At 40.7% G+C, this 23960-nt stretch overlaps 2 protein-coding genes across 10 annotated transcripts in view; one reads left to right on the top strand and one right to left on the bottom strand.

Moving 5' to 3' along the window:
• The window catches only part of STARD4 (StAR related lipid transfer domain containing 4), a 49854-nt gene extending 26706 nt beyond the window's left edge, over positions 1-23148 (bottom strand). The window contains exons 1-4 of one of the 9 annotated variants that reach the window (XM_057540070.1): positions 23016-23148; positions 22700-22793; positions 4933-4977; positions 1868-1979 (exon numbers count right to left, since the gene is read on the bottom strand). The gene's annotated coding sequence lies outside the window, so the exon portion shown is untranslated. Of the gene's footprint in view, positions 1-1867; positions 1980-4932; positions 5036-22699 lie in introns of all 9 variants that reach the window. The other 8 variants (XM_057540069.1, XM_057540071.1, XM_057540066.1 and 5 more) reach the window with 8 other exon arrangements.
• The window catches only part of MCC (MCC regulator of WNT signaling pathway), a 430278-nt gene continuing 429351 nt past the window's right edge, over positions 23034-23960 (top strand). The window contains exon 1 of the mRNA XM_007192096.3: positions 23034-23360. Within this exon, the coding sequence (XP_007192158.3) occupies positions 23107-23360 (254 nt within the window). The 5' untranslated portion in view covers positions 23034-23106. The remainder of the gene's footprint in view (positions 23361-23960) is intronic.

Here is a 23960-nt window from a genome sequence, read left to right on the forward strand (position 1 = left end):
AATTGGTGCAGCCATTATAGAAAACAGTATGGAGGCTCCTTAAAAAACCAAAAATAGAGCTACCATATGATCCTGCAGTCCCACTACTGGGTACATACCTGGAGAAAACTCTAATTTGAAAAGATACATGCACTCAATGTTCTGGTGGCACTATTCACAATAGCCAAGACATGGAAACAACCTAAATGTCCATAGATAGATGAATGGATAGAGAAGATGTGGTACATATATGCAATGGAATACTACTCAGCCATAGGAAAGAATGAAATAATGCCATTTGCAGCAACATGGATGGACCTAGAGATTATCCTATTAAGTGAAGTTAAGTCAGACAAAGACAAATATCATATGATATCACTTATATGTGGAATCTAAAAAAAATGATACAAATGAACTTATTTACAAAACAGAAATTAGACTCATAGACATAGAAAACAAGACATACACACTACTGTAGATAAAATAGGTAAACAACAAGGACGTACTGTATAGCACAGGAAACTATACTCAATATCTTGTAATAACCTATAAGAAAAATATCTGAAAAAGAATGTGTATATATATATATATGTATATGTACAGCTGAATCACTTTGCTGTACACTTGAAACACAACATTGTAAATTAACAATACTTCAATAAAAAAAAACTTTAAAAGAAGAATATCTTCTTTGCAGCGTTTTAAGTGTTCAAGACTGACTGCAGAGGCTGGAGGCTGGCACAGATTTGGCACTGGTGAGCACAGAGAAATGGTAGCAGGGGTTGGGGGGAAGCCCTTGGATGAGAACACGAGTTAGAGTGTGGAACAGAGGTCCCCAAATCTCCCATACATTTGCCTCATGGATGGGAAGCATTTAAAAATACAGACTTCAAGCCCTATCCTGAAACTACTAAATCAGAATCTTTGGAGGTGGGGATCTCTGAATGTGACTTCCGGATGATGTCCCATAGCAAATCTAAAACCAGTCTGGGGACTTCCCTGGTGGCACAGTGGATAAGACTGCGCTCCCAATGCAGGGGATTGGTCAGGGAACAAGATCCCACATGCATGCTGCAACTGAGAGTTTGCATGCTGCAACTAAGGAGCTGGGAGCCACAACTAAGGAGCCCGCCTGCCACAACTAAGACCCAGTGCAGCCAAATAAATAAATATTTACAAAATAAATAAATAAAATAAAATAAAACCAGTCTGACTAGTGTTTAAGCACTAGCAGGAAAGAAAAGGAAGCAAGGTTTGTGTGAGAAGAGAGTAGGCCAGAGGCACAGGCAAATGTTAAGACTCAGTGGGTAAACTACTGAATTGTCCTTATTATTTATTTCTGTTACTTAAATTTGTGCTTTACTCTTCTGTGCTGTCTGCTCTATTGTTTAAAGCTTATGCTAATTTATTTTTTTTTAAGTGCACTTTTAAGAAAATTTAGGGCAACTGAATAGTAAAACATGCTCTACCAATGTATAGAAAATATTCATGTTAGACCATGATTAAAACAAACAAAACAAGCAAACAAAACTCAAATTTTACTTGTTGTTCATATATCAAAATATTCAGATGCAAATGAAGCCCGACCAGCAATATTATAATCGTCATAAATTATATAACTGGCTGATACCAAATTCACCCTTGTAGATAAAATCTATGGACTGTTTAATATAGTCCAGGCACTGCTCTAGGTAGATATTATCATGATCTCCATCTTGCTTACTAGGAAACTGAAGCTTAGGAAGTTTAGGTAATTATCCTAAAATCACATAGCTAATGAGTGACAGAGGTCAGATGTCAGCAGGAAAGCTGATGCCCCATCAGGGACAGCAGTAGAATTTCTGTCTGGGTGTGGGAGGCCATGCCAGCTCATGTGTACTCACGGTACCTGAAGATCAGGAGCCTGTAGGCAAAGCCAGCCCACAGTCGAGGCCGACAGAAAAACACACTGGTTGCTTCACGTGTGGCCGAGCACAGTTGGTAGCAGCTTGCTATCTCCACTGTAAAGACGGTTATTGAAATTAAAGAAATTTCCTGTTGTCTTTAGGTTCACAAATGGTCAGAACATTGATACATGACTGTAAAGTGAAACCAAGCAGAGGGAAGTGCCGGTCTCAAACACCAGAAGTTAGGTTGAGTGTTTGTGTAAAAGAAAGGACTCTACACGCAGAGAGAGAAGAGAAAGGACCAACTATAGTCCGTATCTGTGGACTGATATGATCAGCAAGGTAACTCTGATAGAATTATTTTTTAATTTATTTCACCCTGAAACAAGGGTCCGCAAATGACAACCCATGTGCCAAATTAGGTCTGCCACATTTTTTGTAGGTAAAATTTTGTTGGAACATAGGCACACTCACTAATCTATATACTATGATTGCTCTCACACCACAATGTCATGATTGAGAAATGGCAACAGACACTATGTGGTCTGCAAAGATGGAAACATTACTATCTGAACCTTTACAGTAAAACTTTGCTGATCTCTGCTCTAAAACATATTTCACAAATCTAGGTTTAAGATTTAAAATTTTAAAGAGATAAACGCAGTCTTGATACACATCTGAGAGCCCTTATTTCCTTGAATCACAGGTATCAAACACATGGGGAGGTAAAACCACTTGAGAAGGAACAAAGTATAAGAGAATTCAGTTGGACCAGGACCTTTGACTTACAAGGTCAATTTTTCCTCCAGAGGAAATCTCCTGTTTCTGATTTCACATTTTCTCTCTTAAGAACTCGTGCTTCCATAAATTTGTCAGTGAGGGCCTGCTCTGTGTCAGAGATAATTCTAAAATATTTACATTCATAATCTGACTAGTTCTTCTTTATCTCCTTCCCCCTTTTCTCTCCCTTTTCTCTCACAGAATTAGAGCTGTTAATTTTTAGCTGGGCACATCAGAGTCCAGAAAAACAGACATTTCCCAGGCACTCTGATAGCTAGAGCTCTGAATGGACTTGGGTCCTGCCAATAAGATGTACTCTTGAGAGATCTGAAGAGATGTCAAAATCATGCTTTACTGCTTCTGCAATTCTAGGCAGGCTTCTGTCTTCCAATGCCCTGACCCAGTTTAAGGTTGCCTTATGATCCCGATGGTTTCCCAACAGCTGTAGGAACATCTGCATTGCTGGCTCCACACTGTTGAACTGTTCAGAAAGGATTTCTTCAACCCTCCAACTGATTCTCTAAGCAATAACAAAACCTGTACTAAATCTTTTTCTGATTAGACTAGTTAAAATGGCTTCTGTTCTTTGCAAGTGAACGTTGGCCAGTACAAAATCTGGAATTTAGAAATGGGGTGATGCCCTAAAGTATATTAATGTACGTTTTCTTGACTTAGCAGTCCAAGAAGCAGATGATGAGGAAGGACAGGTAGCAGTTGGTCCTCCTTATCCACGAGTTCTGCATTCACCAATTCAACCGCAGAACCTGAGGACACTGAGGGCAAGCTGTATCTCTGCTAAGGAAAGGACAGAGAATCTAAAGCTGTAGCAGAGAATCTCAACCTGTGTCAGAGAATCTAAAATATTTGTAAGCCTGACGATTTGGTGCTTCACAGCATTAAAAAATGTCCACTGTGTCTGTACCTCCACACTAAAGTGATAATAAGAGTTAGCTGTGAAGGAGTACAGTGGCCCCAACTATTTACAAGAATCTCTAGAAAGCCTTCTGGGCTGGGCAAGAAGAATCAGTACAGCAGCACAGATCAGATTAAGGGTGTTGCCCTACCACTCAAGACCCTTATTTTAGGGCATTATGGAAGCTGCCTCTATTAGTTGCTAGGGCTGCTATAAAAAAGTACTGCAAACTGGGTGACTTAAACAACGGAAATTTATTGTCTTACAGTTCTAGAGGCTAGAAGTTTGAGATCAAGGTGTCCACAGGGTGGTTTCTTCTGAGAGCTGAGAGGGAAAATCTGTTCCATGGCTCTCCCCTGGCTTCTGGTGGTTTACTGATAACCTCTGGTGTTCCTTGGCTTGTGGCTGCATCACCTTGATCTGCCTTTATCTTCACGTGACATTGTATCTGTGTGCATGACCGCATCCAAATTTCCCCTCTTTTTAGAAGGACACCAGTCATACTGGGTTAGGGCTCACCCTAATGATCTCATTTCAACTTGATTACCACTGTAAAGATCTTGTTTTCAAATAAGGTCACATTCTGAGGTACTGGGAGTTAAGAATCAAACATATCTTTTGGGGGGTACACAATTCAACCCATAAACACCATAATTAGGTTGAAAAGAGGCTGTGCAGATCATAGCAGGTAATAATTAAAACAAGATCTGCAGACTTTTATATATATATGTATTTGATTGATAAATATATATAATACATATGTGTGTATATACATATGTACACATATGTGTGTATATACACATGTGTATACACACATATATACGTGTGTGTGTGTGTGTGTATACACACACACACACACACAAACACACACATATATAATGTCTAGATGATTTCTTTGGGTACAGTTTTTACACTGCAACTGACCAGAAGAAAGACTGGATGCCTATTAAGTTAAGAGGAAATTCTTTACCAGAGAAACCATAAACCTGGCCTGCCAAAGCCTGACTGAGTATAATGCAAACTTAAGTACCCAAACCTACACTAGCAAAAAGCAGGATGTGAAAGTTTTGCAGCCCCAAGAAGGGCAGACTCTCCAATGCCCAATGAAGATGTGATCGAGGAGGCTAATGGACAAAGAAGGACCTCCAAGAAAACAAAGCCAGTAGTCATGGAGATGATAGAGGAACCAGAGGTTTTTGGATGGGCTAACCTAGAAAATTATAATAGTCTATTGCCAGGGCAGACATCTCTGAAATTTCTGCCCATTGCAATATTTTTTTTTTTGGAAGGGAACTTTTTATTATAGTAATCCTGTTCCTGTTCCACCATAGAAGTGGTGTGTGTGTGTGTGTTGGGCACGGGGGAATAACTCACCAGTCACTTCCTGGATCACCTGTCCCCAGGTAGCCACATCTGGACCTAATGGAGAGAACTTCGTGTCACTCAGATATCCTGGTCTTTGAGCTGGGTTTAGTCTCTGGAAGATGGAAATTTGAAGTCATTCCTCTTAGGTAAGGTATGAATTTTCCCTATTTGGGAAAAAGGGTGCTCACAGATCTCAGGGATGGAAGTGGTGGTCTGTGGCAGACTGCTAGATGTCCTCCAATAGCTGTTCTTCCCCTTTCTTTTAATCTATGGTGATAGAACCTCCAGTGTTTTATTTGGACATAAGATCACTCTAAATAAAGACTATATATCTGAGTCTCCCATGCAGCTACAGCTGTGGTTATGAATTAGTTTCTGCCAATCAGGTGCTCTCTTGAAACATTTAGAAGGCAAGAGCCAGGAAAGGCAATGTGGAAGTCTCTGGTTTGCCTGCAGTGGCTTCTTGGTCAGAGAAGCTTTCCTGGTCATGGTAGAAGCAAAGTAGTTTTAAAACTGGTAACCAGGGCTTCCCTGGTGGCGCAGTGGTTAAGAATCCACCTGCCAATGCAGGGGACATGGGTTCAAGCCCTGGTCCAGGAAAATCCCACATGCCGCAGAGCAACTAAGCCCGTGCGCCACAACTAATGAGCCTGTGCTCTAGAGCCGGCGAGCCACAACTACTGAAGCCCGCGCGCCTAGAGCCCGTGCTCCGCAACAAGAGAAGCCACCACAATGAGAAGCCCGCGCACTGCAACAAAGAGTAGCCCCCGCTCACCGCAACTAGAGGAAGCCTGTGCACAGCAATGAAGACCCAGTGCAGCCATAAATAAATAAATAAATAACCGGTAACCATAGCAACAGCTTCCCAAATGGACAGGTGGCTTCCCGAATGTAGAAAGAGGCAATAGGTCCCTTGGTGGCCCAGTTTTATGCTATGACTCTCAGATTTATTTTTGAGACCTCAAACTATAACTGATTTTATCAGTCTTCCCTACAGTTCTATAGTGCTCTCTGGAAAATTCCTTTTCTATTTAAACTAGCAGAGGGAATTCCCTGGCAGTCCAGTGGTTAGGACTCCATGCTTTCACTGCCAAGGGCATGGGTTCAATCCCTGGTCAGGGAACTAAGATCCTGCAAGCCATGCAGCACAGCCAAATTAAAAACAAAACAAAACTAGCAGAGAGATTCTGTTTACTGCAACTGAATGTGTCCAGTACAGATTGGAGTTTTTTTTCATTTTATGGATGAAGAAACTAAGTCTTAGAGGTAAACCAGCTTTCTATGGGGAAATAAAATGCCCCCATTTGTAGCATTTGACACCATCTGTGGTAAATACTCCTACCATGGCTGATTTCAAGTCTCCAAAGGTTTAAAAACTTTTAGGCAAAATTCCTGAAAGTTTAACAATTGGCTCTTGCAAGCTGGTTCCTGTTCTAACACACCCCTGCTTACAAAACTTAAGTAACTTTCCCAAGGTACCAAGTCAGTAAGTATTTAACAAAAAGATTGAAAATAGAATGATATTTATTCTGCCTAAAAAACCATTATACTACAGAATGTTAATTAGAAATATTAAGGAATTCTAAAGAATGTTGTTAAAAGCAATAATGGAACTACATTTATATAAGAAAGCTTCTATCTTTTTTAAAGATAACACACTGAAGTATTTCAAAGTGAAAAAAAAAACATTATCAGGAGAGTTTTGTGCTGCCAGCATTTACACTAAACAGAAATTTACATCACATGGTATAAATGTTTCCAATGTGTTCACTTCAGAGATTTCATTAATGAATGTTGAGACGGTAGTGGAGAAGTTCATAGTGTTTTTAAAGCTTTAGGTAGGATTGGGGTGAGTAGTCATTACCAATGTTATTACATGCACATGACATAAAGGGGATTTAAACAGCTTAAGACCATCAAAGTTGCAGGTGGAGCTTAAGGAATGAGGGAAATAATTCATAAATTGAAAAATTTAAAGTTGGTGCTTCTTGACTGCTGTGAAACTGAGTTTGTGGTTGAGGTAGTTATGCAACTGACCTACTAGAAAATTCCCGAAGACCAAAAGGTAAACGGAAACTGGGCATTCTTCAAGCATGTTTAGATCATCATAGCATTGCTTTTTGACATTAAATGAGCAATAGAGAAACATATAGTGTACTTTCTGTTTTTCTGTGGGGTTTGTGAAGAAATTTGTTGCTCAGTCTAATGAGTTGGACCTGCCCATTGATCGAGCCTCCTGATAGCAATGACGCCAGGCATCTATTTTTTAACCTCGCTGTGACTGTGACGACCCGGCCAGGGCAAAGGGTTTTAGGTAAGTGCTCAGAAGAAACCTTAAAATGAGATGACAGATCTTATATTTAAAATTTTGAGCAAAGAGCTAAATAATCTGCTAAATAAGAGATAAATTGTGCAAGGCACACAATTATGAACATTTCTTAGATCTTAGCATTCAAAAATTATAAGGTCCTACTGTATAGCACAGGGAACTATATTCAATATCCTGTGATAAACCATAATGGAAAAGAATATGAAAAAAAGAATGTATACATATATGTAACTGAGTCACTGCTGTACAGCAATAATTAGCACAACATTGTAATTCACCTATACTTCAATAAAAAATAAATTTTAAAAATATTATAAGGTGAGAGAGGTAGGAAAGAGAAGTACAAAGGAAAGGAGGTGGATAAAGAAAGATGTGAGTGGAAGGCTTAGACATGGGCCTTCTCTGTCCATTGAACAAGCCCAGCAAGCCGCTGCCCAGCTCCAGGCACTCCGGAGGCACTGCAGGAACCAGGGGTGGGCTGTGTCCTCTCAGGGATTTATTGACAGGAAGACAGGATGAGTTCTTCTCTAGTCAAGTGACCAAACAGGTTTTGCTTCGACACATTGCAGGGTAACAAGTAAAGGTATAATAAGATAGAGATAGTTCTCAAATTTGCTATTTCTTTATATGGAAAGGATATAATTCAAAAGGGACTAAGAGAATTTCTTAGAAGGTAATGTGGAGTTATATGAATCCTGTCCTTTCTCAGATATAATTGCTTTAGAAACATTTGCCCTGGTTTCCTTCTATGAAGAAACCCTTACTGAGTAATTAGAAAATATTACTGCCTGACAAGTGAGAATAAATGCTAAGAAAATAGATATTTTAAAGATAAAAGTGAAGACACAATTTTACCTAAAAATGCCACTGCTTTAAAGATAAACTAATTTGAATTCCTACATCAGTCAATAAGTCTTTTGAATCTTTTAATATTTCTTCCACCCATCCTGACGTCTTCATTCCTCTGTCACCACCACAACCTCATGTTTATACTATTATATTAGAATCTTAATGGTATGGAATACATGTCCCTACTTCCAGTCCTTCTCAGCCCAAATCTGAGAATGGAATTTTCTTTACGGGAAGGTTTAAAGTTTCAAATTCAATATCTTCAGTAGATATCGGGCTCCTCAGGTTATCTACTTCTTCTTGAATAAGCCTTGTGGTTTGTATCTTTTAAGGAATTTGACATTTTTCTTGTTTCTTAAGGTGGAAGCTGATGCCATTGACTCAAGGTCTTTCTCCTTTTTCAATATAGGTATATACAGGAAGAATATTCCCCCTATATTACTGCTTTAGGTAATATTACTTCTTTAGCTGTATACCATAAAATTTCTTTTGCTATGTTTTCATTTTTATTCAGTTAAAACTTTTCCTAATTTTGCTTTAGATTTCTTTATTGACTCATGGGTTATTTAAAAGTGTGTCACTTAATTTCCAAGTAGGGTTTTGTCCAGATAACTTTCTGTTATTGATTTCTAATTTAATTCCATTGTGGTCAGAGAACATACTTTGTATGTCTTTTGATACTCTATCTTGATTGCAAACAGAAATTCAATCCCATATATTTGGACTTGTAGGTTGTTTCTAATTTTTGTGCTATTAAAAACAATTCTTGGACGAAGATGAACTTGGAATCATTGCACCCATTCTTTAGTATTTTCTTAGGTAAATTCCAAGAAGCAAAAATTCTGAGTCAAAGAGTGTTTACTTTTTATAGAATTTGTATATACTGTTAGGTGGCTTGTTTCATGCTTTTCTTCACATTCAATAATGTGCAAATACTTTCTTCAGATCATTTTTTTCTATAACATGTTCTTTCTGATTGCATAATACTTTATTGATACACCAAATTGTATTTAATAATTATCTCTTGTTGGACATCTTGGCTCTTTCTAATTTGGGACAAATTTCCATAATGCTTTAATAAATTATATTGTGGATCATTAGTTTCTGGGAAAATATTGACCTCATAAAAGCAGTGATTTAGGAAAATTAGTCAGGGACTAGATATCTGTTGAAGACATTGAATCAAATCAAATCTAACACCATATTAAAAGGATAATACATCGTTACCAAGGGGGGGTCATCTCAGGGGTGCAAAGTTAGTTTAGCATTCGAAAAGCCAATCAATGTAACTTACCATGTTAACAGACTAAAAAAGGAAAACAATATCATCATCTCAATGATGAAGAAAAAGCATTTGACAAATACCCGATGTCGATCGTGATAAAAACACTCTGCAAACTAGGAACAGAAGTAACAGCCTCAACCTGACAAAGGACATCTATGTACTGCTAACATAATGATGAAAGGCGAACTTCTTCCTGCTAAGATGAGGAAACAGGCAAGGATGTCTACTCTCACCACTTCTATTCAATATCATACTGGAGGTTTTCACCAGTCCACCAGGCAAGAAAGAGAAATAAAAGACATCCTGATTGGAGACGAAGAAGTAAAATTGTCTTTAATCACAGATGACATGATCATCTATATAGAAAATCCTATGGAATCTATATATCTATATATTTACTAGAGCCAATAAGTAAGTTTAGCAAGGTTGGAAGATGTGTGATCAATATACTAGCAACAAACAATTGGAAATTGAAATTAAAATAACAATAACATTTATGATCACATAAAACATGAACTACTTAGAGATAAATATAAGAAAAAAAATGTGGAAGACCTGTGCACTACAAATATAATGAGAGAAATTAAAGAACTCCTGGGAGTTCCCTGGTGGTCTAGTGATAAAGAATCTGCCTTATAATGCAGGGGACACAGGTTCGATCCCTGCTCAGGGAACTAAGATCCCACTTGCTGCAGGGCAACTAAGCCTGAGTGCCATAACTACTGAGCCCACGCGCTCTGGAACCCACGCACCACAACTACAGAGCCCATGTGCCCTGGAGCCTGTGTGCCACGACTAGAGAAGAGAAAACCCGCACGCCACAACCAGAGAGAAGCCCGCACACCACAATAAAGAGCCCACGTGCCACAACGAAAGATCCCATGTGCCGCAACTAAGACCCAACACAACCAAAAATAAAATAAATAAATAAATCTTTAAAAAAAGAAAATAAATTAAAGAACTCCTAAATGAATAGAGAAGAAATGCCATGTTTATGGATAAACATGGATAAAATATCAATTCTCCCCAATTTGATATATAGGTATAACACAATCCCAATTAAAATCTCAGCAGGCTCCTTTGTAGATGTTGACAGCTAATTCTAAAATTCATGTTGAAATGCAAAGGATGTAGAATAGCCAAAACAACTTTGAAAAAGAAGAACAAAGTTGGTTAACTTATACTCTCTGACTTCAAGTTTTAGTATAAAGTTACAGTGATCAAGGTTGTGATATTAGAATCAAGAAGACAAATAGATCAGTAGAACAGAATACAGAATCTAGCAATAGAGCCACACACATATGCTTAATTGATTTTCTGCAAAGATGCAAAGGCAATTAGAGGTATGAGGTTAATTGAGTAAATTATTTTGTACAGGATGCAGCCATTAAATTTTGCTGTAAAAATACATATGTCAACATAGAAACATGTTCATAATACATTAAGAGAAAACTGTAGGTTCTAAAACCGTTTATGAATTATTATTCTATTTTTGAATAGGATCTATATTTTTTTCAAAAGGATACACACACAGATAAATACATGCATACACATACAGTAGTGACTGTTAATAGTAGGAGCTTGGAATTGCTTATAATTTTAGTTTTGCTTTTAATGTTTATGCTTCTATTTTATTTATTTATAATAGATATACACTGTAATAAAAGACAAAACCAAAACATTAAAATGCTGTATAATTATTACATAAAGTGCAATAACAGTATTATTTGGGGAGAAAAGGAGGTTGTGTGTAATATAAAGAATGGAAATATATTCCAAGTAATACAAAGAGAGATGGAGTTACAGATGGTCTTTTAGCTTTCTCTTTACTGGTTTCCAAGTTTTCTACATTGGGCATATCTAGCTTTTAAAAAATTACAAACGCAATCCGTATTCTCCATACTTGCAATAATTCTCTATAACTACCCGGCTAAAGATCTAACTTCTCAATCTGGTGTTAAGATCCTCCACGAACAATATGGCCCAGACTGACCTTTCTGACTTTCCTCTCTTCCCCTGCAAGTCCTCCTGTTCTCTGCTTCATTTACCTGGTCCTGTTCCCGGCACCCACCCTCCCTCCCTTCCTCCATTGCTGTCCCTTCTTACTTGGGCCGTGCTTCCTCCTCTGTACCTTTGTACTTCACACCGAAGTTTGAAGTCAAGTTCCTGCCGTCTCTGAAATTTCTCTGAGAAATGCTTTTGTCAAGTTCTATCTGTGAATTCCTATGGCACTTCTGTCTTTCCCATACATTTGACACTTAACCCCGTTCCAGTTAAAGGATAAGCGAGCATTAGATTAGTGGGGAGAATTTTGATTCCACAGTACTAATGTACAGGCTGACCCTATGCTTAGGTTCTGGAACTAGACTGTTGGGTTTTAAATCTTGGCTTTACCTTGTTAATGGGTGGTTGATCTTGGGGGAAATTTTTAACTCACTTTATCTCAGTTTTCTCTTTTAAAAATTGTATAAAAGAGAACTTACCTCACAGAGTTGCTGTGGGGTAAATAAGTAGTACTGAAAAGTATTAGAATGTTTTTTGGAACATAGTAAGCACTCAATAGATGTTAGCTATATTATTACCATGATTGTTTTTATTATCATCACAACCTTAGAACCAAGTCTCAGTCATATGTGTCCTTCTGGTAAACCTGGAAATTTAAGGGCTTAGAAAGCATTCTGAAATAACCCCTATATTTGAATTTCTAATATTTAGTCTCCTTAGTTAATTTAAGATTTCTCATATGCTGTCTCCAAGCAGTATTTAGGCAGCAAATAAAGCTAGAATTTAGAGCTGATTGAAAATTAAATGTCCATTGCAAAGCCCAATTTTTGCCACGAGGTGGCGATAAAAGACTAGTCATGATTTTTAAAATCAACTACAAAAAACATTCATAATTTAAAGAAATGTTCTATATTTCACATTTACTTGCATTATTTCTAATTGCTCCCTCCTCAAATAGGGAAGAAGGAGAGAAAGGGAACCAGGAATCAGAACTCTTCCTCTTTGAGACCAGGGGGCTTGTTCAGAGGCGTTAGTATTTTAGGGACCTCCCTAGCTTGGCTGCACACCCTGACGAGAAGCCTGGCAAAGGTCGTGTTCTATCAGAAGCACTGCTTGCCTAACCTGTGCACTCTGGACATGAGGAATCTTGATTTTTCCATCACTTGCTGCCTAATAATAGGGGAAGGCTTCTTAACCTGCAAGCTCCCTCTGGCCTAACTGTTCCATAGGCGAGAGCAATGCTGTGGTCTGACATGATAGGGCACGGGCATCCAGCAAGAAGATGGAGACAGAAATGAGGTTTAATGCTGGGGAGGCTGCCAGTGACTCATATGAGCAACCCGTCCAGGTTCAAGGGAAGGTCTAAGTCCCTAGGAGTCAGTGCTATAATATGAAAATACAAAATTTTCTTAGTCTCTGTATCTGCAGGTCCTAAACATTCAGATTTAAAATACGGGATTGTCCAGTGTATTTAAAGTTCTTGAATATATTCTCCCCAAGATGGCTGCCACCAGTCTTTCTTTTTCTTTTTTTTCTTTTTTCTTTTTTTTTGCCATGCTGCGCAGCTTACAGAATCTTAGTTCCCCGACCAGGGATCGAACCCAGGCCCACGGAAGTGAAAGCGCCGAGTCCTAAACACTGGACCGCCAGGGGATTCCCCACCAGTCACTTCTTGCCAAGGAACATCTCCTCTCTGCACCAGCGGGAGGAATGTCTGTGTGGTTCTGGCTGCTGCCTCTGTCTGCCACACGTGTGGAGCTCGGAGAGAATCACATCCCATCCTCCTTTTGCTAGGGAGTAACTTCCAGATCCAGGTCGAGTCTCCAATTGGTCTAAACATAGACTCCATTCTCCTGCAATTCTATAAATGTTCTCTACGGATGCCACTTCTCAGGAGGATTCGTTATTATTACTGTGGTAAAAACATCAAAAATAAAATTTACCATTTTTAAACACACAATTCAGTGGCATTAAGTATATTCACAAATTGTGCAACCATCACCACTACCCATTTCCAGAAGTTTTTCATCATCACAAACAGAAAATCAGTGCACATTGGACTAAACCTTCCCATTACCTCCTCCCTCAGGGGGTTACTTGTAAACAGTTTTGGTGCCCACAAAACCTGCAGCTGTTTTTACACTTCTTTTAAAGGACTTTGTTATTTCATTTCTTTAACAGACATTTATTAGGCAACCATACTGGGTGAAATCAAATAAATACCCGAAGGAACTTGCAGCGAAGGAGCTTGTAATGAACTGATATAGAGACATAGATAAATGATATCAGCGCAGTGTGATAAATGCTATGAGAAAGGAAAGAAGAGAACTGGCTAGAGATATAGTGTTTATGGAACACAAACTGTCAGACTGCACCAAAGTGCTTAGGCATTTCATTTCTCTTCATAATAACCCTGTAAAGTAGTTACTGTTACCCCATTTTGCAGATAAGGAATCTGAAATCTAGAAGGATCTAGCAATTTGCCTACAGGAGCTCAGTAGCTCAGGGTGCCATAGAGGGGGCAAGCCCTAAACAGACAGTTAGGAGTTCTGGGTGCCAACCCAGACTGTGTGATTGACCAGCTTCATGCATGTAGGTTTGTGCTCACGCTTCCCTGGGCCTTAGTTTCCTTTGTATAAAATGGCAGAACTACACTAGTAGACCTCTTAGGACCTTTTCATCGAAAGATAAAAAAGACTGAGTGAATACTGGAGAGTTCTAGTCACAGATCTGAAGAGGAAACAGACTGAAGAGAATTCTGTACCTCTGGACTCAATGCGGGAGTGCCCCAGAGCTGAGACCCCATTAGCTGGGTAGGTGGGGCTTTGGGACCACAGAAGTGTGGCTTTTAAATCAGTTTGGGACTCAAGACTGCTTAACAGAGGAGGTTGGACTTGGTCTGGTAAATTTTGTTGAGTTATCAATTTATGTTTTCTGCCTCAGTTTTCCATTTTCTTTATGCTGTATTCAGACAGTTAGGCAAACTCCCCCCTTGCCCCAGGAGAGGACTAAGGCAGGGTGGTTTATATTCAAACCCACTCAGCTAGGGGATTGTATGGAGGGAGCAGAGGGAAATAGTAACAGGAGAGGACTGAAGATGTAGGTCTTGGATGAGATTCCTCCAGGCTGGGAGGGAGAGAAGATATTAGGTGGGATTCTCAGAAATGCACCTAACTGTGTCCTGGCACTGCTGATGGGGTGGAGATGGAAAATTCTCACATACAAGTGTACATAAAGTGGAGTGTGGGCAGAGGGGACTGTAGCCTCACTTATGTAGCAAATACGGGTAGATCTCCCCATATACGTAGCAGAATATGATGCTTCCAGGCCTTGACCAATGCTTTGCTCTCTGCCTGGAGAGGTCCTCCTTTCTTGTCTACTTGTTGACTTTGTGTTGTCGGAGCAAAATTGCAGCAAAGTTAAACAGGCAAGGAAGACCTAATTCAAAGCTACTGCAATTGAGGAGAGGATCCAGAACCAAATCTGAACCCAACTCCACTGAAACAAAGGGCAGGAGGGATTTTAAGAGCAAAGTGAGCTAGTGGAAGAGTACCTGGGGACTTTAGGAGGCTTATCAATGGGATGTGTCCAGCACATTGAGTTATTCCTGATTATGTAAATGGTCTTCTCTGTGATTAGGCCATGTGTTGCCAATTGGTAGAAGTTAGGCTCCTCCCTCCCACAGAGAGTGGGTATGGGGGTGCCACATTCCTTGATGATTACATTTCAAAGGAGTGGTTCCCAGGTCCTTGAGAAACACAGTCTTGGGTTGTAAAACCGGCAAGCCGCTTTTAAGAAGGTTTACATCTCAAAGGGCAGAGAAAAAATGTACAATTACAAGTTTTCTAAAGAATCGCTCTAAGAAAAGGGAGGTCAGGGCCTAGAGTCAGAAGCAAGCCTTTCTAAAGTTGCCAAGCTGAGGGGAACCTTAAGGCCATTTGGTCACTTATTTTTATTTTAATTAATTAATTAATTTTATTTATTTTTTGGCTGCGTTGGGTCTTCGTTGCCGTGTGCGCAGGCTTTCTCTAGTTGTGGCGAGCGGGGGCTACTCTTTGTTGCGATGCGCAGGCTTCTCATTGCAGTGGCTTCTCTTGTTGCGGAGCACGGGCTCTAGGCACGCGGGCTTCAGTAGTTGTGGCGCGTGGGCTCAGTAGTTGTGGCTCGCGGGCTCTAGAGCACAGGCTCAGAAGTTGTGGCGCATGGGCTTAGTTGCTCCGCGGCATGTGGGATCTTCCCGGACCAGGGATCAAACCCGTGTCCCCTGCATTGGCAGACGGATTCTTAACCACTGAGCCACCAGGGAAGTTCCTACTTTTTTAATTAAAAAAATTTTTTTTTATTTTTGGCCACGCCACATGGCTTTGCGGTATCTTAGTTCCCCAAACAGGGATTGAACCCGGGAGTCCTAACCAGTGGACCGCCAGGGAATTCCCGGTCACTTATTTTTAAATTCCACTTTTTTGTCACTGAAAATGTAACACGTCTCCTGATTCTCTTTCTTTCCCCCATCCCTAATTTTTTACTTCAAAATCTATAGAAATTCAGATTCTTCTTCATGCATCCATCACCAGTATATGGAACTGAACTGCAAGTATTGATTTATATATTTGAGATATTTGAAGCAGGGATGGTATCTTATTCCATCAGTACTGTCATGATCACATGGTTGGAAATGCAGAATAAATATTTGCTAAACTAAGTCTTAGCAATTCATACAGGCTATTCCGACTGTTTTCACTGACTGACCTTTCCATCAAACTGGCTAATTACATCAATAAATGAACTTACTTTCCCTCACCTATTTACCACATATGACTTGTTTTTTTGTTTTGTTTTTTGTTAATTTGAATAGTTTGTGTCCTTAGGTTGAGTGACGAGAATTCTAACAGGACACGCTACCACTCAATTTGAGTCCAGTTCAAAGACTGGATAATTTTATCCAAATTCTCAGTTTTGTCACTAAGTTTTCCATTTTCTCTGTTAGCAACACTCAGGGATGGTAACACCAAAAAGAACCTTCATGGGTGTTATGATGGTTACTTTTGGAAAAGGAATTTGAGTATCCAAATGGCTCCCAATTGTCCATCAGCGAAAACACTGCCCCTCACATGGTCCCATCAGTGATCCTACGCAGGCCAAGATTTCGCCTTCACACAGCGAAGGGAAGCATTGAAGACATGGTTCGCATTGATCTCAAATTCCCTCTTCAAGACTCTCTAGTAAGAGGAAACGTTATTCTTTTGGTCTGAATTATTCAGAACTGGTGTCCATTTTGATTAAATCTACCAGACAATTTCTAGTCAGCTCTGAGCAGTAACCCTATTGAGCCACCCAGATGGCTGAAGATGCCATGCCAACATTCTTTTTCTTAGTATGTTGTCTACCAGACACAGCCTGATTATTACCCTGGGTTTCAATAGGCACAAAAAATATGAAATATTATATGGTTGTTGTTTTTATATCAAGCAAGGGCATTATTCTACTCCTGAGACTTAATTTAGGCAATTGTGTACCAACAGTTCCTGTTGGCCACTAGAGTAGCATTTTGTCCACAGCACCAGTAGGTTACTAAATGGGTCCCATCACATGAAAGAGTTAACGTGTTTCTAAAAATTACTAGTTGCCAGGTCTCAGAAAGTCAGTTATGTCCAGACCACCAGATGACAAGGAAATAACATCACATACAAGTCTCACGATAAAGTGCATCCAAATTAATTTTGCTCAGGCTAGAACATAAGGATTTTTTCTAACTACAAAGGGAATGAGGTCTTTTGAGACAAACCATATTTCTTAAAATATGGGCTTCTGTTTTCAAATATCTCTTCCTCACAGCTTCCATTCTTCTACTGCTTCATTTATATCAATTACAGTGTATTTTTAATACAATTATCTGATTTGTTCACATGGAGATTGATGCAATATATATGCTAGACTGAAAAACAGTTGCATGAGAAATACATATGAGAAGATGGACTCTCAAGGGAAGAATATGTAAGATGTTTTTTCAGCACTTTTAAATCTGAGACTCTGATTGGTGCTGTGTTTGTTAGAGGCTTGTTATTTATATTGGTTTTTAAAATATTTCCTCCTAAATATCTTTGGTATGGGGGAAGAAAGGTACACATTTAGATGCTAAAACCTCCTCTGTTTTTATGACATCTTATTAATTTGATGTGACATTGGGCTCTGATGCCAGTAAAGTGTTGGCATGAATACATGCTACTAAGTCTGGTTCATGGTGTCTCACATTTTTGAGTATCCTCCACGTTTAAGATTTTTGTTTATATACATAGAGCTTTGGAATGATGTCATTAATAAACTGTATCTCTAGTTCTCTCATGGAAAAGGTCATGCCTCTACAAGGCCACTGAATCAGTTGATTGAATTAACCTTGCATTAAATTCAATTCAGTTAAGAAAGCCCAAACTGCCACGATTAACCATTTCTCACTCTGTGTATCTGCTTAAAGGAGAAAACAATAATCTAACAAAGATAATCATCACACTCTACTTTTTCTCAAGGAGAAAGTTCATTGTATGCACATGGCAATCATTAAACAAAGGAAATAAAATTTAATACATTTATGATAAATCATAAGAAAATTATCTTACAATAAAAAAAACTACCATGAAAACAAAGTCCTTACCCACAGATAAAAGAGATAGGCTGGCTAAGAGATGTCAACTTTCTCTAAATCTGAGTCTAGGTGGATATATGAGAAAATTATTCCTTTTTCTAGCTGTGCTACTGTGGAAAGTTATTTCATGCCATTTGACATATGTTTTTTGGTGCCCTCATCTGTAAAATGGGAACAAAACCACCTGCCTCTTAAGGTTGATGTAAGAATTAAATAAGACATTGTTTAAAGTACTTAAGAAAAATGATTGGTGCATATTAAATTCTCAGTAAATACTAGCCATTATTAATTTCATTGTTAATTAGAGAGGAAAGGGCCTGAGAAGATAGGTAAAATGTCATAGGCCAATGCCTACTGGAGAGCTGTGGGGATCAGGAAGTCCCAGGGGTTCATGGTTCCCTCAGCTCTGTCAGTCGTGACACTTCTCTTTCTCCTCCAGACATTTCCTTTGCTTTTCCTCTTGGAGAAACCCACAAAGGTGCTCAAACTTCTAAATCCCACTCTTATTTCCTTATTAATCACAGATCTCTAGGCCTCTCAGCCTGCTTTCTTCTCTTCATTACTGCCACTACCCATGTTGTCCCTGGATGTCTTGTTCCTTCCAAGATGCTACAGTGGGTGTATGAACTCCCCACCTCCTTCATTCATTTCTGGTTTGAAAGTATGAGACTCCTGCAGTGGCATATAAGCATAAGGGAGGATAGCTTATGTAGGAAAAATAAAAGTCAACATGGCTTGCACTGGAGCACAGGGGCAAGGGAAGAAGCAGGAGAGAAGGGGTCAGATCATGGAAGGCCTGGAAGGTTTCGCTGGCAGGCAGGATTTTATCCTGAGGGCAAAGGTGAGCCAATGAGGTACAGTTTAAGCCTGGAGGGACCTGATGACATTTTCATTTTACACTGAGGACTTGGGCTATAGCACTGAGAATGGGTTGGAGGGCCAGATTATTTGAAAGACATAATAGGAGCCTCTTTAAAAGCTGTGGTAATGGGGATGGAGAAAAGAGACCAATATGAGGAGATATTAAGGAGGTAGATTCACCAGGACGTGGTGGCTCACAGGAGGTGGGAAGTGAGGCGCAGAGGGAGGCAAGGACTCTGGGGTTTCTGGCTTGGAAGACTAAGTGAATGATGGACATAATAAGAGGAGCCGGCTGTGAAGAAAGAGAATGAAGTGGAAAAGGCAAGCAAATGGGCTCTCTGCTACAGCCTGCAGAAGGAACATGGCCCTGCTGCCACTTCGATTTTAGCTCAGTGAGACTCATCTCAGATTTCTTTGTTTTTAAAAAATATTTATTTATTTATTTGGCTGTGCTGGGTCTTAGTTGCGGCATGCAGGATCTAGTTCCCTGACCAGGGATCGAACCCAGGCCCCCTGCATCGGGAGCGCAGAGGCTTAACAGCTGGACCACCAGAAAAGTCCCTCATTTCAAATTTCTGACCTTCAGAACTGTAAGATAATATATTAGTGCTGTTTTAAGCCAGTCAGTTTGCGATAATTTGTTACAATAGTAATAGGGAACCAATATAGGCCATTTTAGCTCCAGAGCTTTCTGTGAGGTCAGGCAAGGCTGCTCTGGGGCCTACATCATAGCGTGACTTCTCCCTCTTTCCATGCTGCTCCCTTCACCTCCTTTCCACACATGTTGGGGCACCAAGGGCACTCCCAAGTAAGCATCCTCTATGTGAAACTCTGTCTTGGAGTCTGCTTCCCAGAAAACCAACCTGGGACAGATTGTAAAAGCTCATGTTAACTTCCTATGATTGTAAATATATGACTAACAAATATAGTAAAGTTTATCATTGTTATCCCTTTTCAGTGTCACTCAAAAAGTATAATGCCTAACATGAATTGCACTGGCCCTGATATTAAGACAATGTGAAGTAAATATGAAGAACATGAGCTTGACAGGAAGATATGAGTTCAATTCCAGCTCCTTTACTTGGTCACATTACTTAAACTTTTTGGATTTAATTCCCCTCACTTGCCATACCCTGCCCCATAAATAGGAATGATAAACACTTTCCCCCACTAGGTAGCATTAGAGTATTTAAACACCATTACTGATCTATGACAAGGGCTCAGTGAAAGATAGTCAAGCCCCCTCAACTCTACCTCACTGTTATAATTGATACTCCAGGTGGCGGAGGCAAGTCACCACTAAACTACATGATTCTGCTGTCAAAATATGTGCTTCAAGCTAAGAGGGGTCTGGGAGATCAGTGTGACCTGGGGAGGTGAAGGAAGGCTTCTTGAGGGATATGGGAACTTAGCTGGGCTCATAAAAACACCTGAAAGAGAGAAGGGCTGGGAGAAGGCACCATAGGGATCCTCATTCCAACTCTAGCGTGTAGTTCTAGTTAAGGTAAACAGAATTTGGAAGTGCAAGTACCAGATAATCAAGTTTGCACAGTGCTGCACTTGTTTCAGTTGTTTTAACTGGCAACGTTAGACATGGAAGACAGTATATCTTGTAATGTATACAGTGTATTTTGATAAGTTTTACATAAATATGAAGTATTATTATAACCAAGAGGAATCTGAGAAGGAAAAAAACTGGATAAGGACAACAATGTTGAGCTATGTACTCATCGCAAATAAATACATAAAACCTTTGAAATTATGACATAACCAGTACTGTTAGATTTATGGTTATGGGTATTGCTCTCATTCCAAGCTCCTACTTTACATTTATCAACTTTATATTCATATGGCATCTCTATTTTCAATGTCTTAGAAATTTCTCCCTCTCCTAGTAACCTTTTCAGCTGAAATTTCATATGCTTCATATTAGCTCAGAAGCAAATTTTTTTTCTGAAAGGTTGAACCTATCTGTTCAGCCATTTCTGAGTTACTCAAGCATGAACAAATGTTGTTTAGGAAATTTGTCAAGATCCACTTTTTATGTGTTCAGATTTAATTCAAGATGGTTTAAACTTAAATCCCCAGAGCTGTCATGCACGTATTCTCTCAGGAGAAAAACATTCTTTGCTTTGAGATATAATTGGTTGAGGTTTACACTCTACTTTCTGTGTAAATGGAGTGTGGTTATGAAGAGATCTACTCAGATCCTGGAAAACCTTTTGGGTTTCCAGACCCTCCATGCATATTTATAAGTATGCTTTTTTTCTTTTTTTTCCCCCAAATTATCAACTTTCTAGGAGAACTTGAAGGTAACAACTCTTGTCTGGCTGTTTATTGTCAGAAAATAATAAAATCTTATTTATGAAAAATTGGAAAAATAAAGATTTTAAATATTTATTTATTTATTGAAACTTGGGCATTAGTCCTTGTTCAGTTGTAGACAGCAATATCTGTATTACTAACAGCATCTTTTAAGCAAATATTATTGGGTATATTGATAAGACTTTTCTAAGATGGCATGCTATTCATCATAAGATTTTAAGTGCTCTGAAATACTGAGAACTTACAAAATTAAAAAGAACTAAAGTAGGAATAGGTGGATGGGGTAGAGACAAGAGAGAAGAGGGCAGAGACGCCTTCCTCATGACCTGGCAGACAGTCTCAAAACATACGAATATATCCTAGTTATCTATTGTCACGTGACAAATTACCTCAAAACTTATGACTTAAAACAATAATCCTTTTAATATTTCTGGGGGTTGGCTGGGCTCAGTTAGACAATTATTGCTCAGGGTCTCTCATGCATTTGCAGCTTCTAGGGCTAGCATCCTCTGAAGGCTCACTCACTGACTCACTCAGCTGTAGCACCTGGGCTGGGAAGCCTCAAACACCTAAGGCTCCTTGGGCATCTCTTTCTGTCTTTACATGGTCTCTCCGCATGGTTTCTCCAGCATGGCAGCTTCAGCATAGCCAAACATTTTTCAAGGTAGTTCAAGGCTTCAAAGATCCGTGTCCCAAGTGAGACAGCCAAATGGAATCTGTATTTTCTTTTCTAACCGGGCCTCAGAAATCAAGACAGTCCCAAAGGTCCACTCAGGTTGGAGGGGAGGAGACAGACCCCACCTCTTGATGAGAAGTGCGCCAAAGAATCTGCAGATGTGTTTTAAAACTTCCACAGGATTTCATAGACCTCTGGCAGAAAGTCTGGGACAGAATAGTGAGTCATTCACTAAACCACAAATTGGTTCATTGTGGTTCCTTTTCTGCTGTGGTAGAAGGATACTGCCATGTTTAAGGGCTCCTGCCCTGGAGTTAGAATGCCTGCCTGGGCTTGCCTCTGCCCTTACACTTACTAAGCTTGAAACCTTAAACAAGTTCCGGTGCCTCAGTTTTCTTATAAGTTGGAGATAATGAGAGCTAACGTTTATTGAGCACTTAGTAGGTGGCAGGCATTGTCATAAGTGCATTATATAGTATCTTATTTTATCACCAAGATAACTCCATGAGGTAGTTACTTTACCTCCTAAATCATAGGGTTGACAATAATAGAGACATCTTTCAGGTGTGTCTGTGGTGTGGCTCAAATGAGACTTATTACGTTCCCTCTTGACATTATTAAACCTGATGGGGCAAATTCTAGTGATGCCAGGTCAGGAGGGTGAGCCATTTCCAGAAATGGACCAAATGTGCACAATGCCATGTAGGAGCGCAGACTGTTCCCAGTCTAGTGCGGAAGACCCAAGGAGGATTAGATTTCTTGATAGGTGTTAAAAATGCATAAAAGATCAGTCATTCCAGGTCTTACCTGGGGTTACGGGTACAGAATCCAGCGCAGTCCAGCAGAGTAGGACCACGAGCCCCGCTTTGAGTTTGCAAAAACGGAAGCGTTTATCTTTTTTCTGAAAAAGAAATCCATGACTTTGGGCAGTGAAAAGAGTTCTGGCCGGAGAACACGCTCCCTCTGCCTGGAGCGTCCGCAGGTGTCGCGAGCCCGCTTCTTAGCCGGATGCACGACGCTGACACCCTTCCCGGGCGGCCTCCCCTCGCGTCCCTGTCGCCACCCTCAGTTCCCTGACTCCACGAGCCTCCTCCCCTTCCTCCCTCTCCCCTAAGGTGCCTACTCCCGCGATTGAAGAGCGCCCATCTTCCCAGTCCGGGCAAAACCCGGAGGGCTGGAATCCCTCTCCTGGAGCGCCCGGGCGGCCACTGGGCATGCTCCGTCGTCAGGCAGGTTCGGGGCCGCGAGCGCGTGTGCGCCTCGCAGATTCCTCCTGCGGCCGCGCGTCCTCCGCCTCCCGAGCAGGGAGCGGGCGCATGATGGCGGCGGCGGCGGCGGCGGGGAGCGCCAGGAGCGCCAGCAGCGGCGGCAGCAGCAGCAGCAGCGACACGTCCAGCACCGGCGAGGAGGAGAGGATGCGGCGCCTCTTCCAGACGTGCGACGGCGACGGCGACGGCTACATTAGCAGGTACTCGGGGAGGTCCGCGAAACGGGCTGGGGTGCGATCAGCCTCTCAGCGCTGCCCTTGACCTCTCCTCTGGCCCCTCGTCCCCAACTTCCAGCAAGTTGCTCAGAAGCTCACGCGGAAAGTTGCCTGCGACTCTGAGAGCGCGTCGCCAGCTCGGCCACTGAGGCCGAGGGGCTGCTCTGCTTGTCTTCTGGAGGTGCCAGTTAGTCCAACTTTTCCCAGCGCCGTCTTTGGGCATTGGGAGACATCTCCTTCGGATGCGAGTTCTGCCCCGGGGCCCGGAGCGCTCCTGCCTGTGGGGAGACGAGTTATGGCCACTTGTTCCCGATAGAAGAGGCTGCCCTGCAGATGTGGGTGTCAAGGTGCTGGGCCACTGGGCAGCGATCTTGTCCGGTTGCTCGGTGGACAGACCCGGGGCCGGAGCAGGATAGGGATGCGCTCTCAGTGACAGAGTTGACCATGAAAACAAGCTGTGAAAAACTTTCGTGTGGCACAGAGACCCTGCGTTCCCAACTTAGGAGTCCAAAGAATGGGCATAGTTTGCTGCTCAGTACTGATTTAAACCTATTAGCCTGAGGGGAACGACGCGCTCTGGTGCAC

This window comes from Balaenoptera acutorostrata, chromosome 2 (genome assembly GCF_949987535.1).
Source record: "Balaenoptera acutorostrata chromosome 2, mBalAcu1.1, whole genome shotgun sequence".
NCBI lineage: Eukaryota > Metazoa > Chordata > Mammalia > Artiodactyla > Balaenopteridae > Balaenoptera > Balaenoptera acutorostrata.